This window comes from Aquarana catesbeiana, linkage group LG07 (genome assembly GCF_042186555.1).
Source record: "Aquarana catesbeiana isolate 2022-GZ linkage group LG07, ASM4218655v1, whole genome shotgun sequence".
NCBI classification, from domain to species: domain Eukaryota; kingdom Metazoa; phylum Chordata; class Amphibia; order Anura; family Ranidae; genus Aquarana; species Aquarana catesbeiana.
The window spans coordinates 261,321,316-261,348,938 of NC_133330.1; the positions used below are offsets into that span (position 1 = coordinate 261,321,316).

Consider the following 27,623-nt stretch of genomic DNA (forward strand, 5'->3'; position numbering starts at 1 on the left):
TTGGATGTGGCCTGGGCTTTGTGGCTTCTTGTTACTGTACATGTCTGGGTGTACATTTTGTGTTAGACATAAAAAAAATCAGCCTTTAGTCATATTTTCTTTTTTACTTTGTGTGTTAGAAATTGTTTGCTTCTTTAATTTTTTTTTGCCTCTTCCCACAAATTTTATTCATTTTGCTAAAGCTTTATGAAATATTATTCTACTGGTTAAAGTAAATAAAAGTAGGAAGATTCAATGCAAGTCTAGTTAAAATTATATGATCTGCTTGATGGCACTTTACAAGCTGGCAACATATGCAATACATAAACATGCTACTTTAACAATTCCTCTCAGTACTTTTATTTTTTATCTAAATATATATATATATACAGTATATAGGGTCTTTAAAAAATGTCCACACTTTTATATATATAACTTAAAAAAGTGTGGAAAATTTTGAAGAACACATATATATATATATATATATATATATATATATATATATATATATATATATATATATATATATATATATATTATTGTATTTGTTAATTCAACAGTTTTCTAGTTTTCTGCAGACTAAGTTTCAAATTTGGCTATCCACTGTCATTGGTCTTTCTTGCTTTGTATCGCTTTCTGTATCCTTCTGATGTCTAACTTTGAAAGAGCTCTCTGTAGACAAGAGGGTAAGAGAGGGGAAGCATAAGTTAAACCCAATTTTATTGGAAAATGTAGAAAGGAGGAGAGCAGAGCCACAGATCCCATATGCTGCAGCTAATCTCCAAAGCTCACACTTCAATTACAGCCTCTGTCAACTCAAGCACTCAATCCTATGTAAACAGAACCAACTCAAAAACCATCCCCATTTCCAATTAAGTGCCCTAAGTCTGCCTCTTCTTCTAATTCTCCCGAACCAACAGAGGCAATGATTTAAAAGGAGAGAAAGAGATTGGTAAGTGCAGCTTCATTATTCAGGATGCCCCCTATTCTTCGTCTTCATCTCATACTGATAATAAACATCCTTTGTACTATATGGACCTTACAATTGTCTAGAGCCATCCAAGACCAGCTCCTGTAAAGGTCACCAAGCACAATATGGTTTCAGCTTCTCAGGCAGGACTAAGAGAAGAGGGTTAAGGCTTAATTAAGTATCCCTTCTAGTGCATAAGACATTTAAGACTGCAGATTTCTCAGTAATTAAAAAGTCTCCCCTATTGAATTTGCATTGGTTTTAAGAGCTCTTTACTATTATTCAACTTGAATATCATCTTTTCTGGCAGGTGGTGACAAGCTGTGCGATATTAGGGTGGGGTAGTGTGGAGAGCTCCCAGTGGGCTCTCGTTTGCTCTTTCCCTGTCTTACTTCTTGGTTGGTCTTTTGATAGACAGGCCAATACAATAAGTTGATATGGTGCTCTAAATGCACATATAGAATAAAATATCAAGTAGCTTACTCAAGAAAAATATTTTATTTTACCCTTATAACCTGTTTATATGAACCAGCATATTAGAAAATTTAACAGTTTAAATACTTTGTGATCTCAAATCACTTGATTTACTAAACTACTAACTTTTTAAGACTTTATGAGGCTGATGGATTAAAACCGGAGAGGGATATCACAAAACTGAAGGTATTCCCAATAGCAGTTTTCACTTTTAATCTTTGGGAAGAATAAACAATAATTCTAATTGGTCACCTTAAGCAAAACTTTTTTCTTCACCTTTAATGAATGAGCCCTTTTGCTTTCTGTATTCATTTTTTATTCCATGTATATCATAGCCTTCCCCTCTTCTGGGAGTGTCTATTGACTGTCTGTGTGGCCAAGCACCAACACTCCCCCACTCACCTCCCTACAAGGGATGAGTTTTGGTTCAACCATGAGTCTAACCCGAACCTGAGCTGCTCCTAGTTCTTTGAACAGACCAACAAAGTGGGAAGATTTGGCCAGTTAGTCCTCCAGATCGAACCTTCAGCTGACATAGGCAGAAGCCATTCTTCTAGTGGTGGCTTGCAGATTTTGATAAATCTCTTTAGGGGAAAACAAAGGTCCATAAAATACCCTTATCCAGCAATGTAGCCTGGCTGACTAGGAAAGTTGCGGGCAACGAGTGTGCACCTCTCTTCATAAACCATACCAGGCCACATGTCTTCAACATTGCGAAGGTGCTATGTAAGAGGGAATGGAAGTGTTCCCCCCCTTGCAAGGCACCTCATCCCCATTATACTGTCCCTACATCCTGTTCCCAAAAATGGATGTGGAGGTCTGTGAGGTGACTATATCTAGCCATACATAGTACTCCCATTCACAAAAAAAGTTAATAGAAAACACCTAAACTGTGAAAAATGTCATTTATTGTAAAAAAATGTCCTCCGGTGTAAATCCAATATCAAGTGCAACAATGTATATCCACATCAATCACATTGAGTGAATCCCAGCGATGTTAACCCTTAGACCTACCACGCATGACCATCTTAACCTGCCACTACTCCTGTTGCAAGTGGCGGGAACCCAGGATGGGGGCAGTTTTTTTTTATGTACAGAAGCTGATGGGATACTAGGTGATGTCATTAACCAAATATGATAATGAGCTGGTGGAGATCTCTCATTTAGAGGTGGTAGTGATAGCACCACTAAATGACAGATCCATTGATTTGTGTACATATGTAATCTGGGGAGGATCTGACATTTAGGTAGTAATGCTACAGCTGCTTAATGACAGATCCCTGGCCAGTGTTTGTAAACATAAAATGGCACTTTTAAATGACTACATCCTAATGCATTTGCATTGTCACATGCAGGATTACAGCATCCCCCAAGCATGTTATTTAGAGGATTTGTGTGTTTTTAGCGTTGCCCTTTAAATTACATCAAACAATCCTCTCTCCACTGAACAGTATTAAAAAAACAATTTTTTGAATCGGTATTTAACCCCCACCCCCCCAGCCCCTCTAAGCTAAACCATACCGGCAAACAAAAGCACCCCCTCCCTCCACCACCACCACCACACACTCATACACTCTAGCTTCTTATTTACTACTACATAGCCAGGGCCTGCTTTGGTGTTTACTTCCTTGGGAAAAAAAAATCTCATTCCCTGCTGCCCCATAACTTTGAATGGGATTGTATGTCAAGATTACATATCTTTGCTATACTGCCCAGCTGAGGTGAATTTCATCAATAAGGATGTACACACTTGAGCAGGCTGCAATAAAGGTAAGTAAGGAGCACAGGAGGGGTAAGACTTAGTACAATTTAACTTAAAGTGGGGCAGTTGGTGATATGTTAGATACAGGTTAATCTATTAAATAACATTTAACCTATTTAACCTATTAAATAATAATACATTAAAACCTGTTCTTTGACGAAATAAAAAAAAAAAGCTTTTTGTCTGCCACATCCAAGGTCTTCAGCCACGCCGCTGCTAGAGGTTTCAATAGACCAATTCCTAGTCACTGTGCTGGTTCATGAGCAGTACACTGCTGGGCTTATCCAGAACTGAAAAATATAAGGATTTTATTCTGCCATACTCACTTTAGGACTAATATAAATCAGGCCCTAATAGGAAAACCCTGTGCTGATTATCTTCTATTTGGTTATTAATTAAGAGGATATTTACAATACCTTACTATGTTCTAAATCAAGTCCTATGAACTTATGAATTTGCTCTTTTAATTCCATGACCATTTCCTTTCCAAATTGGCTGTAATGGAAATCTAGAAAAAGTGTTATTAATAATTTATGTTCCATTACAGGTAGTTTAAGAACTAAAATATTCATTAGTTTTGCAGATAAGCCTCACATTTTAAATCTGTCCCTGAAGAAATATGTTTGAAAGAAGTATTTAAACAACATAATAAGGAAATGTCTAGCTTTAAAATAAGTATTCAGCTCGTGCGCTGAAATCCATTGCTGTAGCTTGCAAAGTCAGCTTAAAGTGGGACTGGTGAAACTGTCATTATATCTTTTTCCCCCAAAACCCCCCTTTATCCACGCCACTACATTAGTATTGGAACATGTAGACCTTGGATTAAAAGTTTATTTGGGTGGCGGGCCTATGTGGTGCTCTTGCTTTTTCTACATATCTACTTCCTACCCAGCTAGGCACAGCATTCTGCATGCTCTAGCTCAGTGGTGTCCAAACTTTTTTCTAAGAGGGCCAGATTTTAGGAAGTGAACATGCGTGAGGGCCGACCATTTTGCCTGACATTCTTTGTGTGTTCGTCCGAGCACTAATACACTGCCCAACAAGAATTCTCTTGCCTTTGTGGCTGTGTGTGTTGAAGAGATGAGCTCGGGTGTGTTATTTGTATATACCGCATTTATCGGCTTATAACACGCACCTTCACTTTAAAAGGGAAGCTTCAGGACAAAATCTTAAATTTTAAGGCTACTTTCACACTGGGGCATTGGGGGCGTCGGCGGTAAAGCGCCACTATTTTTAGCGCCGCTTTACTGTAGTTTTAGCGGCGCTCTTCAGCCGCTAGTGGGGCGCTTTTAACCCCTGCCAGTGTCCGAAAAAGGGTTACAACCGCCCGCAAAGCGCCACTGCAGTGGTGCTTTACCCACTGTTTGGTGGTGCTGCCCATTGATTTAAATGGGCAGGGACACTTTAGGAGTGGTGTGTACACCGCTCCTACAGAGCTGCAAAGATGCTGCTATCAGGACTTTTTTTAACGTCCTGCAAGCGCACCGTTCCAGTGTGAAAGCACTCGGGCTTTCACACTGGAGTGAGAGGTGAGGCTCTTTACAGGCGCTATGCAGGCGCTATTTTTAGCGATGTAGCACCTGTAAAGTGCCTTAGTGTGAAAGCAGTCTAAATAAAGAACTGTGAAGCAAAATAAGGATCAGTACCCATCAATGCAGCCTAATCAGTGCCCATCTGCAGCCTCACAAGTGCCATGAATGCAGCCCCACCATTGCCATGAATGCAGCCTCACTGTTGCCATGAATGCAGCACCCACATTGACATGAATGCAGCACCCCTATTGACATAAATGCAGACTCACCGTTGCCTTGAATGCAGCACCCACATTGCCATGAATGCAGCACCACCACTGACATGAATGCAACACCCCCGTTGCCATGAATGCAGCACCCTCATTGCCATGAATGCAGCACCCTCGTTGCCATAAATGCTGCACCCATGTTACCATGAATGCAGCACCCACGTTGCCATGAATGCAGCACCCATGTTACCATGAATGCAGCAAACCCCGTTGCCATGAATGCAGCACCCACGTTGCCATGAATACAGCACCCACGTTGCCAGGAATACAGCAAACCCCGTTGCCATGAATGCAGCAAACCCCGTTGACATGAATGCAGCACCCCCATTGTCATGAATGCAGCACCCCCGTTGCCATGAATGCAGCACTCCTATTGCCATGAATGCAGCACCCCCATTGTCATGAATGCAGCACACAGATTGTCATGAATGTAGACTCACCATTGCCATCAGTGCAGCCTGATTCATGTCCATCTGCAGCCTTGGAGGAGACAGGGAGGGGGCGGGACGAGCACCAACAATAATACAGGAGAAACTGTTTTCTCGGGGCCTCTTTAATAGAAAGTCCCCTTCCTATGATGGACAGAACAGTCATCCAATGGCAGCGCAGGAGACAGGACTTCCTTTTACAGAGGCCGCCATGTAAACAGGAAATTCTCCTGTATGTATGGCACTCGTCCCGCCCCCTCCCTGTCCCCTCCAAGGCAGCCAGCATATATATCTTTTGTACCCCCGGCGCTCGGGGATTCGTTGAGGGCCACAAAAAATATACATTTCAAAATTACCATGCGGGCCGTCCGAAACTTGAACGCGGGCCGGACTTTGGACATGCCTGCTCTAGCTAGACCTCAATAGACTGCTCAAAGATCCACACAAGCACCGATTGATAGGCAGAAAACTAAGGCCTAAGCAAACATCTAGCACACCGTTGGCTCCACATTCATATGGGGTTCAAAAAGTCACTACCACAAAATTCGTCTTAACCAAATACTGTGTGGTAGTTTGGATAGCATTCTCATTTTTTGGGGTAAAACTGCATCCTCTTGTCTTATGATACTGCTCTGTACTTACGGTGGTGATCAAAAGTAGAAGGAAGAGGCCTCTGTGGTTGGTAAAGCAGGAAACATAATAAGCTGTATTTCTATAGCTTTACAATAAGTCAGAAGTAGAGTATATGGCCAGCTACAGAATATTGACTAGGCATGAAGCTCTAAAAAAAGTATATTAAAGCAAAAGAAAGAACAATTCAAGGTTGTAATAAAATGTTTTCCTTATTTATAAAGGTGTCTGAAAGAAACATTATGTATTTTTACATTTTTATTATGTAAATTATGTATTTTTAAAATTGTCTGAAGGAAGACACCTGATTGCCATTGTCATTTTTTCAGTGCATGGTTGCAAGTGAAAGATTCAAATTATTACTCAAATAACAAATAAGGCTCATAATAATCATCACCTTCTATTCTAAAATAAAATATCTATAATATAGTTTTTTTTTTAGCTTTTGCATACTGAGGGAAAGTATTGAAATTGACTCTTTTAATTATTATCTGTACTCTTTCTCCATTTTTGACCTGGTGACTGTTATAACCAGAACAGAAGGTGATGGATATTTTACATTTGTCACCAAAACAGGAACAGGGGGAACATTTTCAAATGGGTAGACCTATTTCAGTAACAACTGACTAATTTTTTTTATTTTTATTTTTTTTGCATTCTAGAGAGATTTTCTCTAACCTCCTGTTCTGCAGAGCAAGAAGTGAAGGAATGTCTCCCTAATAGAATACAGACACTAAACCAAAAAAGAAAGAACAGGAGTTTTAAATATTCCCTACCCTACGTTAACCAAAACTATAACTGGGTTTCAAATACATTTTAACATATCCTTTCACAAAGTGTTTTAAATATCTTCACAGCCACCAAATAGTCATTTCCTGCAGTGGAAATTACAGTTGCAGATTGAAAATTCCAGTCAGATTTATTGTTTTGGCAGCTTGAGAATTTTTTTATTAAAACAAGTCATATAAAAGATCAATTAATATTATCAACCCGTTAAAATGCTTGAAGAAACAACATCCCTTGTAAAATCATTGCTTTCTAATAAATACAAAAATAAGACATGTATGCCTTTTTTAAAGAAGTTGGCATAGATATGCAATTTATTTCTGGTTAATAGCACAAATGGAAGCATTGGACACCTTTGTCTTTTGTATGGAAAGGTTGGTCTTCAATACAGAGGATCCCCATGCAGGAGAGGTGAGTATGCAAACAAAGAGTTTTTTTTGCATAAGTAGTGGTTAGCGTTACATAGAGAAATAGCTTGAGTGTTATGCTCCGTACACACGGCCGGACTTTGTTCGGACATTCCGACAACAAAATCCTAGGATTTTTTCCGACGGATGTTGGCTCAAACTTGTCTTGCATACACACGGTCACACAAAGTTGTCGGAAAATCCGATCGTTCTAAACGCGGTGACGTAAAACACGTACGTCGGGACTATAAACGGGGCAGTGGCCAATAGCTTTCATCTCTTTATTTATTCTGAGCATGCATGGCACTTTGTCCGTCGGATTTGTGTACACACGATCGGAATTTCCGACAACGGATTTTGTTGTCGGAAAATTTTATCTCCTGCTCTCCAACTTTGTGTGTCGGAAAATCCGATGGAAAATGTCCGATGGAGCCCACACACGGTCGGAATTTCCGACAACATGTTCCGATCGGACATTTTCCATCGGAAAATCCGACCGTGTGTACGGGGCATTAGTGTTAGGATAACAGGAGGGTTAGTGTGAGGATAGTGTAGGACATCAATCCATTAGCTGGGAGCCTTGTGCCAAAAAATACCAGCACAGACTTTCTGCTGCTAAAGCTCATTTGTAGGCACAGGTTCAGAAAAAGGATAACATTTACATACAGCGGTTTTCTGTTTGAGTTTGCATAACAGTTCATTTGACTTTGCATTGTCTTTCCACTTGCCATTAGGTAAAAGTGAAGATGATGAAGATGGCAGCAAATTTGAAGACAGCAAAGGCGAAGATGGCAAAGATCAGAAAAGGCCTAAGAGACCCAGAACCATTCTGACAACACAGCAGCGTAGGGCCTTTAAAGCGTCATTTGAAGTCTCCTCCAAACCATGCAGAAAGGTGAGCTGACACTTTGTCCTTGTTAGTAACCCTTTTAATCTTTGTATGACAGTGAACAAGTTTTACTTTGACCATAGTGAAAGTATATATTCAAGGTTAATTGAAATGTTGGCCTGTGGTGCCTGGGCCCAACAGAAGAAACAAAAAAATATTCAAACCTGGGTGCTCTGTTGCGATGGGAAGCAAAGCACAATGATGTGAATGAACCCTGAGTGTGAGAACTCACCCTAAAGACTTAGTTTACCTTTACATGTTTTCTGTAAAGGTGAGCTAACACTGTTCACTGTTCACTGAACACTGTACCTACCCCCTTGATCCCCGCTGTACTTATCTCCAGTGATCCTGAGGTGTCAGGGCTTCTGCATACGGTCCAGCGATCGTGTCTGTCCCAGAAGCACTGCATATAGAAGATGGGGAAAAGCAGGGATTTTTAAATCCCTGGACTACTGAACAATCTATGGAAGCGGGGCTGGGGTGGAGGTGTATTGTGTTAGTTCACCTTTACATCTTTTCTGTAAAGGTGAACTAACCCTTTTACATTGAGCACTTTTTACAGCATGATGTAAATTGGTTGTGGTTTACCATAGACAGGGTCAAGCAGCTTTCTATTTTGATAACCATAGTAACACAGAAAGAAAATTACATTTTTTATACTACCAGACTAGTTGACCCATCAGCTAGAAAGCATTTTTTCATTTCAAGAGATTGCACTGCAGGGGAACTTTTTTTAGTTAAAATGCACCTGTGCCTCAGACTATAGACATTAGACCAGTGGTCTCCAAACTGCGGCCTGTGGACCAGATGGGGCCCTTTGCTTGCCTTTAACCGGCCCTTGGGGCCTCATGCCATCCACTGACACCAATGATAGGGCACCATTCCTCCCACAGACAGCAATGATGGGGCACAATTCCTCCCACAGACACTAATGATGGGGTAGCATTCCCCCCACAGACACAAAAGATGGGGCACCATTGTTACCTTAAATACCAATAATGGGGCACCATTCCTTCCATTGATACCAGCAATAGGACACTATTTCTTCAACTAAAACCAATTACAGGGCACTGTTTGCACTTATCGACAACACAACATTTTCTAACCCCACTGGCCACAGTCTGGCCCCTCTAAAGTCTGAAGGACGGTAAACAGGCCCTTTGTTCAGAAAGTTTGGAGACCCCTGCATTAGACTATTAACATATTCTTAACAAGCAGTAAAAGAGCTTTGAAACAAACCCTGACCTCTCACACTGCTGTGAAGTTATTAAGTCTTAAAGAGTCTCAAAAATCACAACAAACACTCTTTTAGCACAGGTTCACACTGAGCTGCAGCCCCAGCCATGATTTTTCTTGGTCCCATAGTGATTCTCTTTGGCCACTGGGCATGCATATAGGACTTATTTCATCCATAGCACTTGCTCCATTCCCTGGTATCTGTAAAATGCCTGGAGTGAGCTGAGAGTGTACGCTGTAAGGTGTAGGCACCGTACAGTGTACACAAAATAAAAAATTGCTAGGGAAAAGAGGAAGATGTTTTTGGTCAAAAGAGGCTTTGCTTATCTCTTCTGCCAAAAACCCCTACCTAGTGATTTTTTATTTTTATGCATTTTTTTTTCAGAGTTTAAAGCGAGTTCCAGCCTGGGTGAAAAAAAAATTAAAGTCAGCAGCTACAAATACTGTAGCTGCTGACTTTTAATATAACAACACTTACCTGTCCAGGGAGCCCGCAAGGCCCACAGCCTGTTTCCTACTGCGCATGTGCGAGTCACACGGCGCTTTCTGAATGGTCCTGTCGTCTTTTGGGGGACACACAGGTCCCAGAAGGTGACAGGGGGGAAGGAGGAGGGTCTGGATCAAACCGTGGAAGTGATGCACCTCGCTGCAGTGCCATGGGAGGAAAGTCACAAAGAAAATAAACAATAAAGGTATGAAAAAAAATATATATCCAAAAACAAGTGGGTGGTTAGTGCATATATTTTCAAAGGAGTTCAATTTTTACCTGGAACTTTAATTCAGCTTTAAGAATATCTGGAGTTCAAAATTCTATATGGACCCTGACTATGCATGCAATGCATTACAAATACTTATTCTATCTTCACTATGAAGTGATTGGTGAATATTACTGTTTAATGGAAAGCTCACTGCTCAGTACAAATAAGTAGCTCAGGGCTTGAGAAGAAAAATACACCTTACCTAGATGTGACATTATTTGCCATCACAAAACTTTTATTCTATTACTACTTCCTGATAAAGTTATACACATATTAAAGTTAAAATTCATGAAGTCAGAAAATACAGAAACCCACATTGCTGATTAAAATAAACCATTAGCCAACCAAAACTGCTGTTTTAATTATGAGTGTAAGCTGGTTGGCTGGGTCACCGACTGGTCTCAAGTCTTTTGGAGACTTGTAATGGCCTTGTCAAGTAGAAAGCCTTGTGGACATCAGGTATAGGGACCTCATCGCAGATATAAGAGAACAGCCTGTGATAAAAATTCCCTAAAACCTGACTATAACTACAATATCCATTTTGCTTGCACTGACTCTGTAGTTAAAATGACATACTTGTGGAAAAACACCACATTGTGTTGTACATGGGTGACCTCAGATTACAGTAGGCACCCCTTGCTAATGGATTGCAGAAAAAATGTATCTGTCATTTGCTATGATTGATCTACATTGTACCCCTGGTATTGCAGACTTACAGTATGCATGTTTATAAGCTAATTAAAAAAAAAACAAAAAAAAAAACAACATTTTTGGAGAAGGTGGTATGTGCTTGCCTGACTGCCATCTTGTGTATCGCCCAAATCTGAATGCTGAAAAATTATTTGATGTTTCCTTTGGTTAAGGTGAGAGAGACACTTGCGGCAGAAACTGGCCTTAGTGTTCGTGTGGTACAAGTCTGGTTCCAAAATCAGCGAGCAAAGGTGAGACACTCAGCAGACCTACATAATCAATGTCATATATTACAGTGTTTAATATAGCAAGTGAGTTTGAAACTATTACAGTTTGGAATAGAATTCTTATAAGATGGAAGCTTTTAGTCTCCTGAAGGCTGCAATAATTAGTCTAAAATATTGAATATATACATAATTTACTCTGACTTATTGTATTAATTTATACAGTGCGACACATTTATAGACAGTGCTTTATAGACAACATCATACTGTTAACATCTGCTTTAACCCCACGGAACTATCGGTCAAATGTCTTTACCTTAGATAAGTGACTGCGGTAAACACTGGACCTGCTTTTGGATGGTAAGAGGAAACCCATACAAACACAGAAAGAACGTACAGAATACAAACATGATTACCCTATTGGGCAATAAACCTAGGCCCCCGTTTTGACAGCCAACACACACCACATAAATAAAATGACCCTGATGGGCAAGAAATGCAGACCCCAGTCTTTTTAGCCCACAAATATGAACACTAAGTTACTATATTCCATTTTGGGTTAGAGTGTATGTCCATTCAATACTTTTTTATTAGTTTTGGCTAGAGTGGGGAAAGTTAGAACCACTGTGGTTTTACCAGACAGGAAGTAAGGCAAACTCTCCAACTTTAATACACACAGAAATAAAAATGCTTTTTTTTATTTGAGTAGGATATAGCTAGATTTTTATTTCTGTTTGTGTTCCTGTTGCAGATTTTCCCTCCCCTCACATCCTGTTTGATGAAACTGTTGTCAGCAGGACAGCTAGTAAGGGTAAATGTCTCTAATGGAGCTCCAGAAAGCATTAAAAACTCAACAGAAATTCAAATTTGCCTGCTCTCTATCCAAAAAGAGAAAAGAAAATGGTTTACATATACAAGCATGTTATTTAAAGGATTTATAAATTTTCAATGTTGCCTTTGAAGCCTAATGAAATGACCCTCAGGTTTGCTAAATTTTGAACAACTTTTACCAAACCCTTGGTTATTTGAATCTGAAAAGATTTGCCCATCGCTGCTTACTGTAATAGCACTTTGATCATTGTTTGAAAGAAGTGTGGAAACTGCATACTGAATATGCATAAAGTCTTTATTATTTTGAAGTACAAATAATTTATCTTGCTAAAGTTGTATAAAGAGTACACAATGCAGTTCCCGGACTAGATATTTATACACATTACCTGAAGGAATTACTAGAATAGTACGCAAGCATGCTTATTTTCTAGAATCTTACTTGTGTGCTTTACTTAGATGAAGAAGTTGGCAAGGAGACAACAGCAACAGCAACAGCAGCAAGATCAGCAAAACCCATCACGGATACCAGCAGGTATGGTAACAATTCTTCCCGGCAATGCATGCTTTAATGAGTCAGGGACTGGCCCCTCAAGACTTTCCTGCTGCTGAAAATGTGTCGTCACTCCTACCGGAAGAATTAGGGAGAGAGGTCTCCTTTTACAAAGTATTGCAAGTCTTTCAGACTATAATAAACGTACAATTCAGTTCTATCTAGTAAACAGGGATACAAAGGGGAAGCATAGGAATTTGACAAGGGGCTTAAAAACATATGTAGTTTACATACATTTTCATATGTTACATACACTGTATATTCTTTAAATTACAAATACTGTACAGTTTATTTTGATGATATGTTATATGTATTTTTTCTGTTATTAATCCTGACTAAAAAAACATAGACTTCAGTAAGCTTTGCTTCCATAGAGGACAATTTTACAAGTTTTCTTCACATTTTTAAGAGGCTTACTTTGGAAGCCAAGGATGGATATTCTGGATACCTGTAACTCTTTTATGACAGCAAAAATAAAACATAGGGCATATCATATGAATAATCTCAGCAGTATGAAATGATTGATACAGATTCAATATAAGGTTGAAATACAGTACTTTATTGTTGAATAATTTAAATACTGCAAACTGTCAATAAAGGTTTAGCTTGCAGTCTCAAAGATCATGAGTGGTCTAGCTAGCTTGATGAACGTTTAATTCTGAGTGCAGCTATATCATCACATTTCCATTATGACAAGCTTATCCTGATAACTATTGCATGATTCAGAGCAGGACTCCCACTAGTTATCCCAATTATAGCAATATAACTATTCAGACCATACATGGTAGGAATCTTAATATGCTTGGTATTTTAATATCTTGTATATCAAATATGTTGTGTGAATACTTAACTTACTGTTTTCCTAAAGAAGACCAGTCTTGGAAGAATAATGTAGACTGTTAATACTAACCTCTACTTCTGAAATTGCTAGTTTTGCAGTGCTCTATAACAACTCAAGAACAAAAATATAGTATATTGCAGGTTACCAGTCCGTAGATATGGTGGTTGCGTTAATTTTCTTTTTTCAGGCTTTTTTCACCCAGTAAATTAACCATGAACACACTTCCTGTACTTGGGTGCCAGTACTCACCCACTGTCCTCTGTCAATGGTGGATCAGCATTATCACCCTAGAACAGGAAATGACAGAAGCCTCTCTCTCGCCTTATCTCCATAACACAGGGTCAAAGTGTTCTGTAGTCTTTAAAGAGAACATTGACCATACTGTATATAGCAAAACACACACACACACATATATATATATATATATACAGTAAATGTGTGTATATTTAACAGAAAAAAAGGCATCAAATAAGTGAAGTTCATTGTTAGGGTTTACATACAATTTAAGCTTTGGCTTCAGTACTTTGGGTCACTAATCAGGAACACGTGTAGAGATAAGGCAATTTTCATTACTTTCATCATTTGCAAGGTTGTTTCAGGTTTGTGGTCCTGAATTCTTAAAGTCAGACACAATCAGGAAACATTTTTAGAAGGAATATGTCTTTCCCATGTAGGAATCAACATATAATTAGTTAGAACCTTTTCTAGCAGTAGCTTTACTTCTGGAGTTTGAAGTTTTTCTATTACGTCCACATTTAGTAAATGTATGAATTCAAATTACAATGTCTTCTTAATGTTTTACAGCTCAAACACACAGTTCAAGTAACTCCAGTATTGAAGGGATCATGAATGTGTTCACATCTCTTCCTCAACATCAACTACTTTCGGTGGAGCAAAACATGTACAGTGCAGACCCGTTCCAGCAAGGCCTCACACCACCACAGATGCCAGGAGACCACATGCATCCTTATGGTAAGGGTGCTTCTTTTTCTTTTCTATAGAATTGTTCTACATTGATTGTTTCTGTTATTTTCTTTAGATATACCTGTAGTCCATGTATTCTGAAGAGAACCAGTTAACATAAATTTACCAGAATCTCACAATAAAGTTCTGTAAAGGTTTTAAAGCTGAGTTAAGGACAAAATACTGAAGATTGGTCTATTATTTTTTTTCTTCTGCGTAGAAGGGTGGCAAGAGGAGATCTAAGCAGGCATTACCAATTGATGTAACCAGTGTAATGCCCCATACACACGGTCGGATTTTCCGATGGAAAATGTGTGATAGGACCTTGTTGTCGGAAATTCCGACCGTGTGTAGGCTCCATCACACATTTTCCATCGGATTTTCCGACACACAAAGTTTGAGAGCAGGCTATAAAATTTTCCGACAACAAAATCCGATGTCGGAAATTCTGATCGTGTGTACAGAAATCCGACGGACAAAGTGCCACGCATGCTCAGAATAAATAAAGAGATGTAAGCTATTGGCCACTGCCCCGTTTATAGTCCCGACGTACGTGTTTTACGTCACCGCGTTTAGAACGATGGGATTTTCCAACAACTTTGTGTGACCGTGTGTATGCAAGACAAGTTTGAGCCAACATCTGTCGGAAAAAATCCTAGGATTTTGTTGTCGAAATGTCCGAACAAAGTCCGACCGTGTGTACGGGGCATTAGTCTTACTGGAATGTCCCCCCAAAAATATGAAGCATACAGAGTGGGCCAAATGAATGTTGTTTGGCCTAGGGCTGGTATAAACAGTTATTTAAGAGACCAGACTATCCTGGGCAACACATAGACATTTTGCCTGTCGCTGCCTGAAATCATGTTTCTGGAATGTATCATTCAGGTCCAAACTCAGCACACATCAAAGCATCTGAATAGCATGGGTGTTGGTTAAAGCAGTTTTAAACACCGCTTGCTCACTTGTACCTATAGGTAAGCTTATAATAAATAATTTTTATGGGGGGGGGCGCACTTTACTACCATTTTTTAAGATGCTTTTTACTGTGGTTAGCATTGCAGCCAAGTGCACATGTTGCACATGTCAAACACAACATGATGCAGGCAGGGATAGAGTAGAGTCTTAAAGTAGATGCATGGTTCCTAGCACCTACAACCAATTTATAACTCCAATTATACCCCTATTGGTGGTACAGAGTACCATCAGCCCTAAAAGTACAGAAAACCTATTGTGCAGTAGTGCAATCTTCAGTGAGACATTTCATACCTCATACATGTGGTCACATTAGAAATATATAAAAACCAAACTAAACCATAAATCACACATGTGACCACCCTTAGGTGAAAAAAGAGGGTTAAAGTGCTAAAACCCTTAATTATATGTTAGATCTTCACCACCAAGCCAGCGTGTAGTGGCTTGTTCGCAAACACCATACATACACCTTAGAGTATGCCAGTGAACATAGTTCTAGATGTGCAAATAAATAATTTTCCCTATATCCCATAAACTCAGTCCAAATGTGTGCAAATCAATTAGTAATAAAATTATAGTCCATATAGTAATCGAAAAATCTTCAGATCCAATGTTGAGAATTTCCAAAACTGTGACTGAAGTGCTCTCAGATGATATTAGTGACTTGTTGTGCTCCCCCTCATGGGTCCCCACTCACCGAATTCCGCAACCCCAAAAGGGGCAAACAGCATAGGGTATCACGGCCACAAGCTCCTCTCCACCACGATCATCTGGTGTTTCCGGATTGATCTCCGCTCACTGTGTTGTATTTACGGTATGCTCCCAATGGTTCCCTCCATGGGTGTAGTGTTTGCAGGGGACTGTTGGGGCTGCAGGGACTACAGGGACTTAGTAGAGTCGGACTTTGGCTGTTCGGAGATAAACTCTTTTCAGGGTACTACCCTGAAAAGAGTTTATCTCCGAACAGCCAAAGTCCGACTCTACTAAGTCCCTGTTGTCCCTGCAGCCCCAACAGTCCCCTGCAAACACTACACCCATGGAGGGAACCATTGGGAGCATACCGTAAATACAACACAGTGAGCGGAGATCAATCCGGAAACCCCAGATGATCATGGTGGAGAGGAGCTTGTGGCCGTGATACCCTATGCTGTTTGCCCCTTTTGGGGTTGCGGGATTCGGTGAGTGGGGACCCATGAGGGGGAGCACAACAAGTCACTAATATCATCTGAGAGCACTTCAGTCACAGTTTTGGAAATTCTCAACATTGGATCTGAAGATTTTTCGATTACTATATGGACTATAATTTTATTACTAATTGATTTGCACACATTTGGACTGAGTTTATGGGATATAGGGAAAATTATTTATTTGCACATCTAGAACTATGTTCACTGGCATACTCTAAGGTGTATGTATGGTGTTTGCGAACAAGCCACTACACGCTGGCTTGGTGGTGAAGATCTAACATATAATTAAGGGTTTTAGCACTTTAACCCTCTTTTTTCACCTAAGGGTGGTCACATGTGTGATTTATGGTTTAGTTTGGTTTTTATATATTTCTAATGTGACCACATGTATGAGGTATGAAATGTCTCACTGAAGATTGCACTACTGCACAATAGGTTTTCTGTACTTTTAGGGTTGATGGTACTCTGTACCACCAATAGGGGTATAATTGGAGTTATAAATTGGTTCTAGGTGCTAGGAACCATACACCCATCCCCCCCCTACCACACCATCCCATTATCCTAAATGGAGCGCCATACCCCAGTATATATTTCAAACATTTTGTGGAGTTTCCTTAGGGAGTCTTCCTTAGGGGGGCTGCATACCTTATATCTTGTCCTAAGCGCAGCGTTTTTATATATATTAAAGTAGATGCAAATCCTAAATGAATGAGTTTAGTTTATTAAAGCTTGGATTATAAATAGACAATAGGGATCAAATATTTTTAACATGAAATACTTGTTTTCACGTTTCTTTCACCCTTTTTTAAGTCTCAATGCTGCTGGTCTCTTAAAGCCTTTTTGTAGCCATACCCTTTGTACATTCATGCATTTTGCACTTAAATTGACTTAAAAATGAGTTGCAGGCATCGCCATGTACCTGGCCCATGCCTCTGGAAGCTGGAAATCACTAAAGCAGACACCGCTACTTCAGTGATCTCCGCTTCTGGGTCCTGTGCTGAGTGGCTAGCCTGATGTCTTGTGAATATAGAAGGTTGGTCATTCAGCATGGGCACCTTCAGACAATGCAAAGCATTGTCTGAATGAATGCAAAATGTTCTTTGATTGGATGAGGTAGAAAGTGCCATGCGATTCTGCAGCTTCTGGAGCTGAGACCAGAAGGTCCAATGTCCAAGCACTGAAGTATCGCAATAGCTATGCTTCTGGTACTCAGTAAAAAGTCAGTTGTAAATTAAAGGCATAAGTCCACGAGGTGGCATGCACCTTGTTGAACAACTAGTAATCCAGAACATTTTCCAAAGTGGCTGAATTTTTGGGGTTCAGCTTTAAGTTGTCATTTGAAGTTGTTCATTAAAGTGCATTTCCACTTTTGCAGTCAAATTTGAGAAAACCCAATTGTATTTCTGTTATGTGTTCCTGTTCACATAACATATCTTAACAACATGTCTACTGGGCACTTAACCCCCCCCCCCTCCCACCCAGACCAATTTTCAGCTTTCAATGCTCTCACACTTTGAATGACAATTACTCAGTCTTGCAACACTGTACCTGCATGACATTTTTGTCCTTTTTTCATACAAATAGAGCTTTCTTTTGGTGGTATTTAATCACAGCTGGGTTTTTTATTTTTTGCGCTATAAATGAAAAAACACAGAAAATTAAAAAAAAAAAAAACACAATTTTTTTAGTTTCTGTTATAAAATTTAGTAAATTAGTAATATTGAAAATTGATCACACTTGATGTACTAATGGTCTGTCTCATTTCTTGAGACACTAACAAGCCAGGACAGTACAAATACTCCCCAAATGACCCCTTTTTTTGTAAAGTAGACACTCCAAGGTATTTAGTAAGAGGCAGGGTGAGTTTTTTTGAAGTTGTAATTTTTTCGCACAATTCTTTTTTCTCCACAAAATTGTCATATTAACAGGTTATTTCTCTCACATGGCATATGCATACCACAAATTACACCCCAAAATACATTCTGCTGCCACCTGTGTGGGACTTTTTCACAGCCTAGCCACATAGAGAGGCCCAACATGAAGGGAGCACCGTCACATGTTCTAGGAGCATAAATTACACATCTAACTTGTTGACTACCTATTACATGGGCACTGTGACACTGATGGGCACTGTTGGCACTTATGGCACTGTGGGCACTGATGGCACTGTGGGCACTCTGACACTGATGGGCACTGTGACACTGATAGGCACTGTGACACTGATGGGCACAGTGACACTGATGGGTAATGTTACACTGATGGGCACTGATGGCACTGTGGGCACTCTGACACTGATGGGCAATGTGACACTGATGGGCAATGTGACACTGATGGGCACTGATGGCACTGTGGGCACTCTGACACTGATGGGTACTGTAACAATTATGGGCACTGTTGGCACTAATGGCACTGTGGGCACTTATGGCAATGTAGGCACTGATGGCACTCTGACACTGATGGGCAATGTGACATTGATAGGCACTGTGACACTGATGGGCATGGTGACACTGATGGGCCCTGTTGACACTGATGGCACTGATGGCACTATGGGCACTGATGGCACTCTGACGTTGATGGGCACGGTGACACTGATGGGCACTGTTTTTGGCAGGTAACAAGCTGGAGCTCACTGCAGCACAGGTCACTCTCCCCCCTCACCCATGATCTCTGTGTGAGGAGGTAGAGCTGTCAATGAGAGATGATCTCATATGTTTACATTCGAAAACATCCCTCAGTGGACATGCCGATCACATAGTAAATGGCCGCTGTGACTGGCCATTTACCATGATCTGTGATTGGCGGTGTCCAAGAGACACCGCCATCACAGATTTTTTCCCATGTGTGCCCCTGCGGGGTGCATGTTTCCAGGAGGACGTACATGGACGCCATCCTGGCAATTAAGGCCCGCACTGTAGCTGTCTTTTAGCTATATCGCAAGCGCAAGGTGGTTAAACTGTTTAAAAAAATCTAGGACACTACTGTATAAGCAGTGTCTATTGCTTAGAATAGATGGCAATGTGAAGATAAAGATAAGGGACAAAGTGAGGAACTTTTTTTTTGCATTAGCAAACAATGCACCAACCAAGCCTTGAGATCTGTAACCCTTTGTTAGGACAATCTTAACAACGTCCTAACAGTCCTGTACATCTAATTTACAACTGAAAATTAAAATCTGCCAGCACAGTACAGACAGGGTTAATTATTACAAGCATTAATCCCAGTCCCCTCCTTAAAGCTGAACTCCAGGTATGATCTTAATTGCATAGTTACATTGGTACAGCTTGCACAATGTAAGTATACAAATTCTATACCTGAGGGACCACTGTGGAAGCTGAAAATCACTGGAGTAGTTGGCTACTACAGTAATTGCTGGTATCTTCCAGCTATCTTCAATGAACACAAGGCTTTCTCTGACTGGATGAGGTGGAGATTGTGATGTTCCTGCCTCTCCTCTGCACCTATTCCAGTCAGAGAACATTTTGTATTAATTGAAAGAAATTTAAGGTGTTCTGTAAATGGCAGCCCAGTGACTTTGTGTGGCCAGCATGCAGTAGAGCAGCCACATGTGACCCAGAAGATAATAGTGATCACCGTAGTAGAAACTACAACTACAGTGATTTCCAGCTTCTACCATCAGATATAGAATATGCATACTTACATTGGTCCAAGCTCTTAAATAAAAAGGGGAAGCATGTGAAAAGTAAAATGGTAAGGAGCAATGTTTAAATACTATTACAAGTTATACTATGTAAATGAGAACATGTAACAAATATAAAGTAGGTGTCATCACAATTTGTCTGAAAAAGTAGAAATACACTCTGCATCTATTCTACCTCTAGAACAAAAAATGTTCCTTTATAAAATCTGGTCACAGAAGTGTCAGCACATACAGCACCTACAGCAGCTTCAAAAAGTGCACACATACAGTTGAATGCTGGGCCGTTTTAATGTAGAAAGCTTCAACATGACCAGGTAGTGTTAAAGCTTGCTGCTAAGTCCTGCCCCCTCACATTCCTATTAGCCTATTACTATGCTGGGCTGCCAAACTGTCCAGTAGGAATGTTCAGAAAGCAGCAAGCTTTGTCAGTATAGATAAGTGTCATAACCACCTAGCATTTGGCCATGTCTGAAGGCTTTTTCAGGCTTCTACAGGTAAGGCAGGCATCTCGAGATGTACAGTATGCACTTTAGACCTGCAGCAGTTTCTTTGCTTTTTTTCTAGATACAAAGAGAATGAGTTTCTAAAGGGAATCATGTGAAAAGCAAATTTTTTTTTACTTATATGATCTGATCATGACTGGATAATTGAAGTTAATATTTATACAATTTATTGTGTAAAGCTTCTATCTAAACTCATTTATTAAATCAGCCCCAAGAGTCTTGAGCGGTCTGTTTTGACTGTATTGGGAGTTAAAATAAATTTGGAAAGTGAAAAAATGTAGTGCATGGTAAACAAACAAATGAAATATGAAATTAATAATAACAAAAGTAAAATAAGGTCCATAGGTCCTTAGACTTGGTGACAGGTGATATCTGTAGGTCAAATCATAAAGTCTAAAACCAAAATGGTGAGATGATAAAGTGTCCAACTATGCCAGAGCACAGAAGCAGCCACTAATAGGTGATGGGTATCCAAAAGGACTGACAAGAATGATGTTAATCCGTGAGTAAGACCAGCATCGAATATAATCAGCATCTAAGGATGAGTAATAGATGGGTACTCTTACCGAATCAGGTGGACTCCCCTGTCGGTGACATGGAATCAGCAAGGCAATGTTCCCGTCCGGGCGGATGAAGGAACATCCAAGCAGTTGGAACTTGCAAGATGGGCTCCATCGAATCTCCAGGGGTCATCAGGGCAGGTCGTCACAATTAGAACTCTGGATAGAAATCTTGGAGACAAAATGTACCACAGATGGCCAACGCTGGATAATCACTCCCATCAAGGCAGTATGTGGAGAAAAAATTAAAACTTCCGCATAGTGCAGGTAAAAAAAGACATTTTTATTTCTAAAAAAACCATACATGTAAAAGTGTGATCACATAAAAACAGGGGCAGCATGGAGAAGGGGTAACCGCCCGACGTGTTTCGACCTAATGGTCTTCTACTGGGGCAAATTTCCCTGCCAGGCTCCTGAGATCTTTAATAGCACAGTGAGGACCTAAAACCTGATATTTGTAGGGAGGGAATCCTCCATGGGATGGGCCAATAAGGCAGGAGAAAAAAGAGAAAACAAGAGGGGAGACAGGAGTGCCGTTATAATGTAGGAACTGTACAATAATTTTTAGAAGTGTGATGATCTGACATGAAAAGCACTTACATTTAATATGATTGCGACTAGCCAAAACGTATGGTAAATGCAACCTTCCAGTTTAAAATGCAAATAATATCTCTGTCCCCATGCTGGAAGTGGAGAGTTACACTTGATGCCTCTGGGCAGCCCAACCCCAGGTCCTCAGGAGAGATGTTAGGGTGGTGGGTAAAAGTTGAGGGTGGAGAGGAAAAGTTCTCAAGGGTTTATGTGGCAGAGGTGCCCTTGAAAGTGTGGACTGGTGTTCATGAAAGAGTCAAAGTCATTAGATTATGTGGTGTTTGACAGAGGTTCAGTGCCTCCTGGTTGCTTAGAAATCTTAGGCGCATGTCTGTGTTCACTCAAACACAATGCAAGGATTGCTAAGCAACAAGGAGGCACTGAACCTCTGAGAAACAGCTGCATGAACTGAAAAAAAGGCAGATTAGCCAAGAAATGCATCTTTGGTGTTATCAGTATAATACTTCTGATAACTTTAACTCTTCCATGACCACCATGCCACACTAAGAAGGGCGCCTTTGCTGCATAAACCATTGAGGGTTTTTTTCTCTCCACCCATGGGAGCTGAAAACTATCCCTGACCCAACAAATGGGGCACAATTCTCCTTTGAGATCTAACATCTTGATAATAAAGCATCAAGGACAATGTTGCTTTACATGGGCGTTCTGATCAGAATCACCTTTCAGGCAGGTCTGAACGGAAGCCCCATGTTTGGCTATGAGCAGGCAGATGTGCGTCCATTTACATGTGATTACCTCTAAGTCCATCTAGGACTTTTTCTGTTTTTTTTCGAACATAAGGAGAATGGATTTGAGGCAGTTGGATGTTAAAAACACGTGCAGGTCTGCTTACATCCGCATGCTCATAGACCTAACATGGGTCTATTAAGCTTAGGAAGGGCAAAACTGTGCAGACATAGATGTCATAAAAGTGACATCTGTGCCACTTAGCTCCAATTCCAATCTGTTCACAGATCCTCTGCTAATCAGAATTGACACACCTGGTGTAAACGATTCCTCATGCTTATCTTCCATAGTGTTAACATCACTGTATTAAAGAGCACTGTTCTGTTGGACCTTTCTAAGTAGCAGTTACATTTTGTGGTTTTACATCTTTTCAGGTGGAGAGACCCTGTTCCATGATATGGATAGTGATGATGCATCTCTCAGCTTGGGTGAATGTCTTCTAACAGCACCAGAAGTAGGTTCTCTGCAATCCAGAGTGGGAAATCCCATCGATCGTCTGTACTCCATGCAAAACTCCTATTTTACATCCTGAAATACAATACACATTGCAAATATCCATTCAGGAAAATCAAACCATCTGATACTGGAACAGTACTATCACTTTTTTAGACAACGAAGACATCACTGGACACCTTGAGGATATACTTCAAAACCCCCGCTCAGCTAAGACCTAAGCTATACACCCTGAGCCTAGATCTTAAGCAGCGACTTGTGGGATTAATTCAGGAAAAGCAATTGTCTGCTAAGAAAGTGCAGAGTTTGATAAAATCCAGTGGTCTAGTTATCGATATTTTCTGTGTTCAGTGTATATAAAGGGGCTTCATGAAATACTGTAAAATGACTTGTTTTACCATGGAAAATGCAGTAAAGCAGATGACTCCAAATAGACATGGACACATGACTCCTTGGCCAACAGGCATATATGAAGGCAAGATATGAGACTTTAACTAGAAAATCCAATTAGTTGTAAGTTCTTGAACCACCAGTCATGCACTGGAAGGATGTAGACTGATGAATTCAGTGTATTAGCTGCATTACCTGATACTGAGCATAAAACCCAATCCAATTGGGAGTATTTAATGTTGCACACCGGTGCATTTATTTATGTAAAACATAGCTTATTTCTTTTTTCTGTCTTGTTAGGATGGGGAAGGTTATGTTAAGCATTTTTTGCCCATTGATTGTTTCTGGTTTAATGTTATTATTGAAATAGATGAAAAAATATACATCACACCAGTGTTTTTCTTAATGGTCCATACCAGATAAAATTGAACATTAAAACTGAACTCCCGTCTTGCCCTCAGTCATTCACAGCTGTACAGGCTGCTTTCCTCTACTGATATTGCATTTCAATCAAGGAGGCTCAGCAACTCATGTGGGCATTACCCACGGTAGTTTGTATGCAAATACAGCCTTTCTAGGAACACTCTCTCCATTAGCATTGCATAATTGCCCCCAACAGTAAGCCCAATGCTTGTGTCAGGACTGAGGGCTCTGGAGAGGAGTAATAAGGCAGGGTGATGTGATATTTTCAGGAAACTATGTACAGCACCCTATCAGCCCCGCCTACCAACCATGATCTGCCTGCATTGAGAAGCATGGAGACCCACTGGATACAAAAATGGTAGGTAATTAAAACGGCCTTCAACCTCTGTCATTTGGAGTTGTTTCTGTCATGACACCAAGCTATGGAGTGGAATAACGTCCTTACAGGATGTCTCCAACTTACAAGCCAACCTCAATGCACTGTTTAATTGGGCAACTGTGTGGCAAATGAGGTTAAATTTGATAAATGTAAATTTATGCACTTGGGGGCTAAGAATATACATGTGTCATACATACTAGGGGGAGTACAACTGGGGGAATCCATAGTGGAGAAGATTCTGGGGATTTTGGTAGATAATAAGCTTAATAATAGCATGCTGCCAAGCTGCAGTTTCCAAAGCAAGCAAAATCCTTTCTTGTATTAAGAGAGGTATGAACTTTAGAGAGAGAGAGATATCATTTTGCCCCTGTACAAATCATTACTAAGACCTCATATGGAATATGCAGTTCAGTTTTGGGCACCAGTTCTCAAAAAGGATATCAGGGAACTGGAGAAAGATCAGAGAAGAGCAACCAAACTGATACGAGGTATGGAGGAGCTAAGCTATGAAGAATGGTAAGAGGAACTGAATTTATTCTCCCCGGAGAGGAGCATAAAGGGGGATATGATCAACATGTACAAATACATAAGTGGTCCATATAGTGAACTTGGTGTTGAGTTATTCACTTTAAGGTCATCACAGAGGACAAGGGGGCACTGGATTTAATCTCCAAATACGGAAAGGTTTCTTCACAGTAAGAGCTGTGAAAATGTGGAATAAACTCCCTCCAGAGGTGGTTTTGGCCAGCTCAGTAGATTGCTTTAAAAAAGGCCTGGATTCTTTCCTAGGTGTACATAATATAACTGGGTACTAACATTTATAGGTAAAGTTGATCCTGGGAATATCCAATTGCCTCTCGGGGGATCAGAAAGGATTTTTTTTCCCCTGCTGTAGCGAATTGGATCATGCTTTGCTGTTTTTTTGTCTTTTGTTTTTTTTTTTAATTTGTTGAACTAGATGGACTTATGCCTTTTTCTAACTATGTAACTATGTAACATGTATTTTTCATGTCAGAGCTAGAGCTCTCCAATCAACAGAAAGTATGAGCTTTACTTATTGGAGAGTTATAGGTCTGATTCAGCAATGGGCATGTGAGAGTTCTGCAGAGAGACCACTGCTTACACAAAGGGAGCAGGGGCCCTTCTCTACAGCATGTTGGCAGGAGGCAGGCTTTTCTATGCATACTGATGCTGTGTTCTAAAAAAATGAATGGTAAGACTTAGAAAACCTCCACTATGCAGCTATCCCCCCAGCCCCCCAATACTTACCTAAGCCCCATCTCGATCCAGCAATGTAAACGAGAGCAGCTGCTCTCCCGGCTCTCTCCCTCCTCATTGGCTCAGATACAGCAGTGGGGGCTATTGGCTTCTCCTGCTGTTAATCACAGCTAGTGGGGAGGAAGTGGGGTGGCATATGGACACAAAGAACAGGGCTCAGGAGTGAGCACTCGCAAGTGCTCTCATAGCAAGCAACTTGCTATCGGGCCACTTGGCAGTAATGAGGAGCCAGAAGCACCGGTGGGGGACCCACAAAGAGGAGGGTTGGGGCTGCTGTGTGCAATGGTTTTGGTAAGTATAACATGTTTGTTATTTTTTTATTAATTAAATCTGAGTCTTTATTATCACTGTAACTTACTGCGTTGGTAAAAGAAAACCTGTCATAAAATACATTTGTAAGCTGGTATACTGATCTCTATTTCTGAACTTTCTACTTTCCTGGCTTCATACTTAAAGTGAATCTAAACTCAGGAACAAACATTTATAACATTGCATCTTACCAGTGCTTATATGGATTACTAGTAAGTGTACAGTTTGCTTTAGTTTAAGATATGTATAAAACCTCAAACAATAAACATCTTTTCTTTGTCTTCTTTTGGTATGGGAAATATACCATTAAGAGCATATTGTTATATCTGTTCAATATATGTTGTGGCCACAATCGTCTCCCTTTTTCAAGATTTCTTTATTTTTTTTTTTGGACCTGGTGATCCTGCCAGTAAAGGTGAAAACAAACACTGGACTGTATCAATGGAGGAGCAACATTGTCACCCTAAGGCAGGGAGTGTGTTAGGACCATAACAGAAGAGGTGTTCTGTAGTCCTATTACACTTTCTGATAACATGGTTTAAGATAATGTTGCAGAGAGCACAGCATAGCATTCAACTTCTGGAAGGATCAAGTTATTAATTTGCTTTTATTGTGGAGATATATAACAAAACTCTCTCAATGGTATATTTAACAAGGCAGACAAAAGTAGTTTATTGTTTGAGTTTTACACTTTACACTTTAAAGTAAAGGGAAGTGTGCACTGGCCAATAATCCATATAGACCAATCAGAATCCATGTATTTCTAATGAACTGCCCACTGATACTAAAATATAATCTGATTGGTTAGATACGTACCAAGACCTTAACAGCAATAACACATAGTACAAGATACAAATCAAATAAAAGGTTCCATGCTGCACAGTCACACCAGCAAAGAATTTATACTATGCAGAGTACACAGAACAAGCTCTTTTCCATGACATGAGCTGAAGAATTTATAAACCACAGATAATCACAGAGTGTCTTAATCCACACAGCAGGCATGGAAATTATCCAATAATCATATTATAACTCAGAACACTGCCTTTCCATTGTCCCGGGTATGCAGTTGGCTTGTAAATACAATTGTTCCTGAAGTCAAGGATCACCTTAATTCACACTGCTTTTATATAGAGCTAATTTAAAGGTCTACTAACTTCCACACCGTGTGAGAAATTTTTAATAACAGAATTTACTTCACAACCATTTTGCATAGTCTAGAGCACCCTGTTAACCCTGAAGCTTGGTGTACTCTTATGCCCTCTACACACTGTCGGATTTTCCGATGGAAAATGTGTGATAGGACCTTGTTGTCGGAAATTCCGACCGCGTGTAGGCTCCATCACACATTTTCCACAAAGTTTAAGAGCTTGCTATAAAATTTTCCGACAAGAAAATCCGTTGTCGGAAATTCCGAATGTGTGTACACAAATCCGATGCACAAAGTGCCACGCATGCTCAGAATAAATTAAGAGAGGAAAGCTATTGGCTACTGCCCCATTTATAGTCCCGACGTACGTGTTTTACTTCACCGTGTTCAGAACGATCGGATTTTCTGACAACTTGTGACCGTGTGTATGCAAGACAACTTTGAGTCAACATCCGTCAGAAAAAATCCATGGATTTTGTTGTTGGAATGTCCGATCAATGTCCAACCATGTGTACAGGGCATAAGTGTACTCTGTTAACCAAATAGCATTCAGCTGTAGTCTGTAGTCTTGGGCTCTGGTCCGAACTCCCATCACTTTTAATACCTCACAATTAGCCTATCAGTGTGATGAGCAGCATTACTGACCAACAGAGGAGCATAGGAGGCTAAAGGGAGAGACCAGAACTGATGGCCATAGTAGCTTGGTTCCTGTTTGGGGTACCCTAGAAGAAAGTAAAGCTGACATGCAGCACTTGGAAGTGCCTGCTATTCAATGTAAATACTACTTTATTAAGTATATTGGGC

The 27,623-nt window shown here is 40.2% G+C and overlaps 1 protein-coding gene across 1 annotated transcript in view; it reads left to right on the top strand.

The window, feature by feature from the left end:
* LMX1A (LIM homeobox transcription factor 1 alpha) overlaps positions 1 to 23,691 on the top strand; it is a 170,387-nt gene extending 146,696 nt beyond the window's left edge. Inside the window, exons 5-9 of the mRNA XM_073591464.1 lie at positions 7,972 to 8,132; positions 10,984 to 11,061; positions 12,322 to 12,397; positions 14,061 to 14,228; positions 22,812 to 23,691. Coding sequence (XP_073447565.1) covers positions 7,972 to 8,132; positions 10,984 to 11,061; positions 12,322 to 12,397; positions 14,061 to 14,228; positions 22,812 to 22,969 — 641 coding nt within the window. The 3' untranslated portion in view covers positions 22,970 to 23,691. The remainder of the gene's footprint in view (positions 1 to 7,971; positions 8,133 to 10,983; positions 11,062 to 12,321; positions 12,398 to 14,060; positions 14,229 to 22,811) is intronic.
* The last annotated feature ends 3,932 nt before the right edge of the window (positions 23,692 to 27,623 follow it).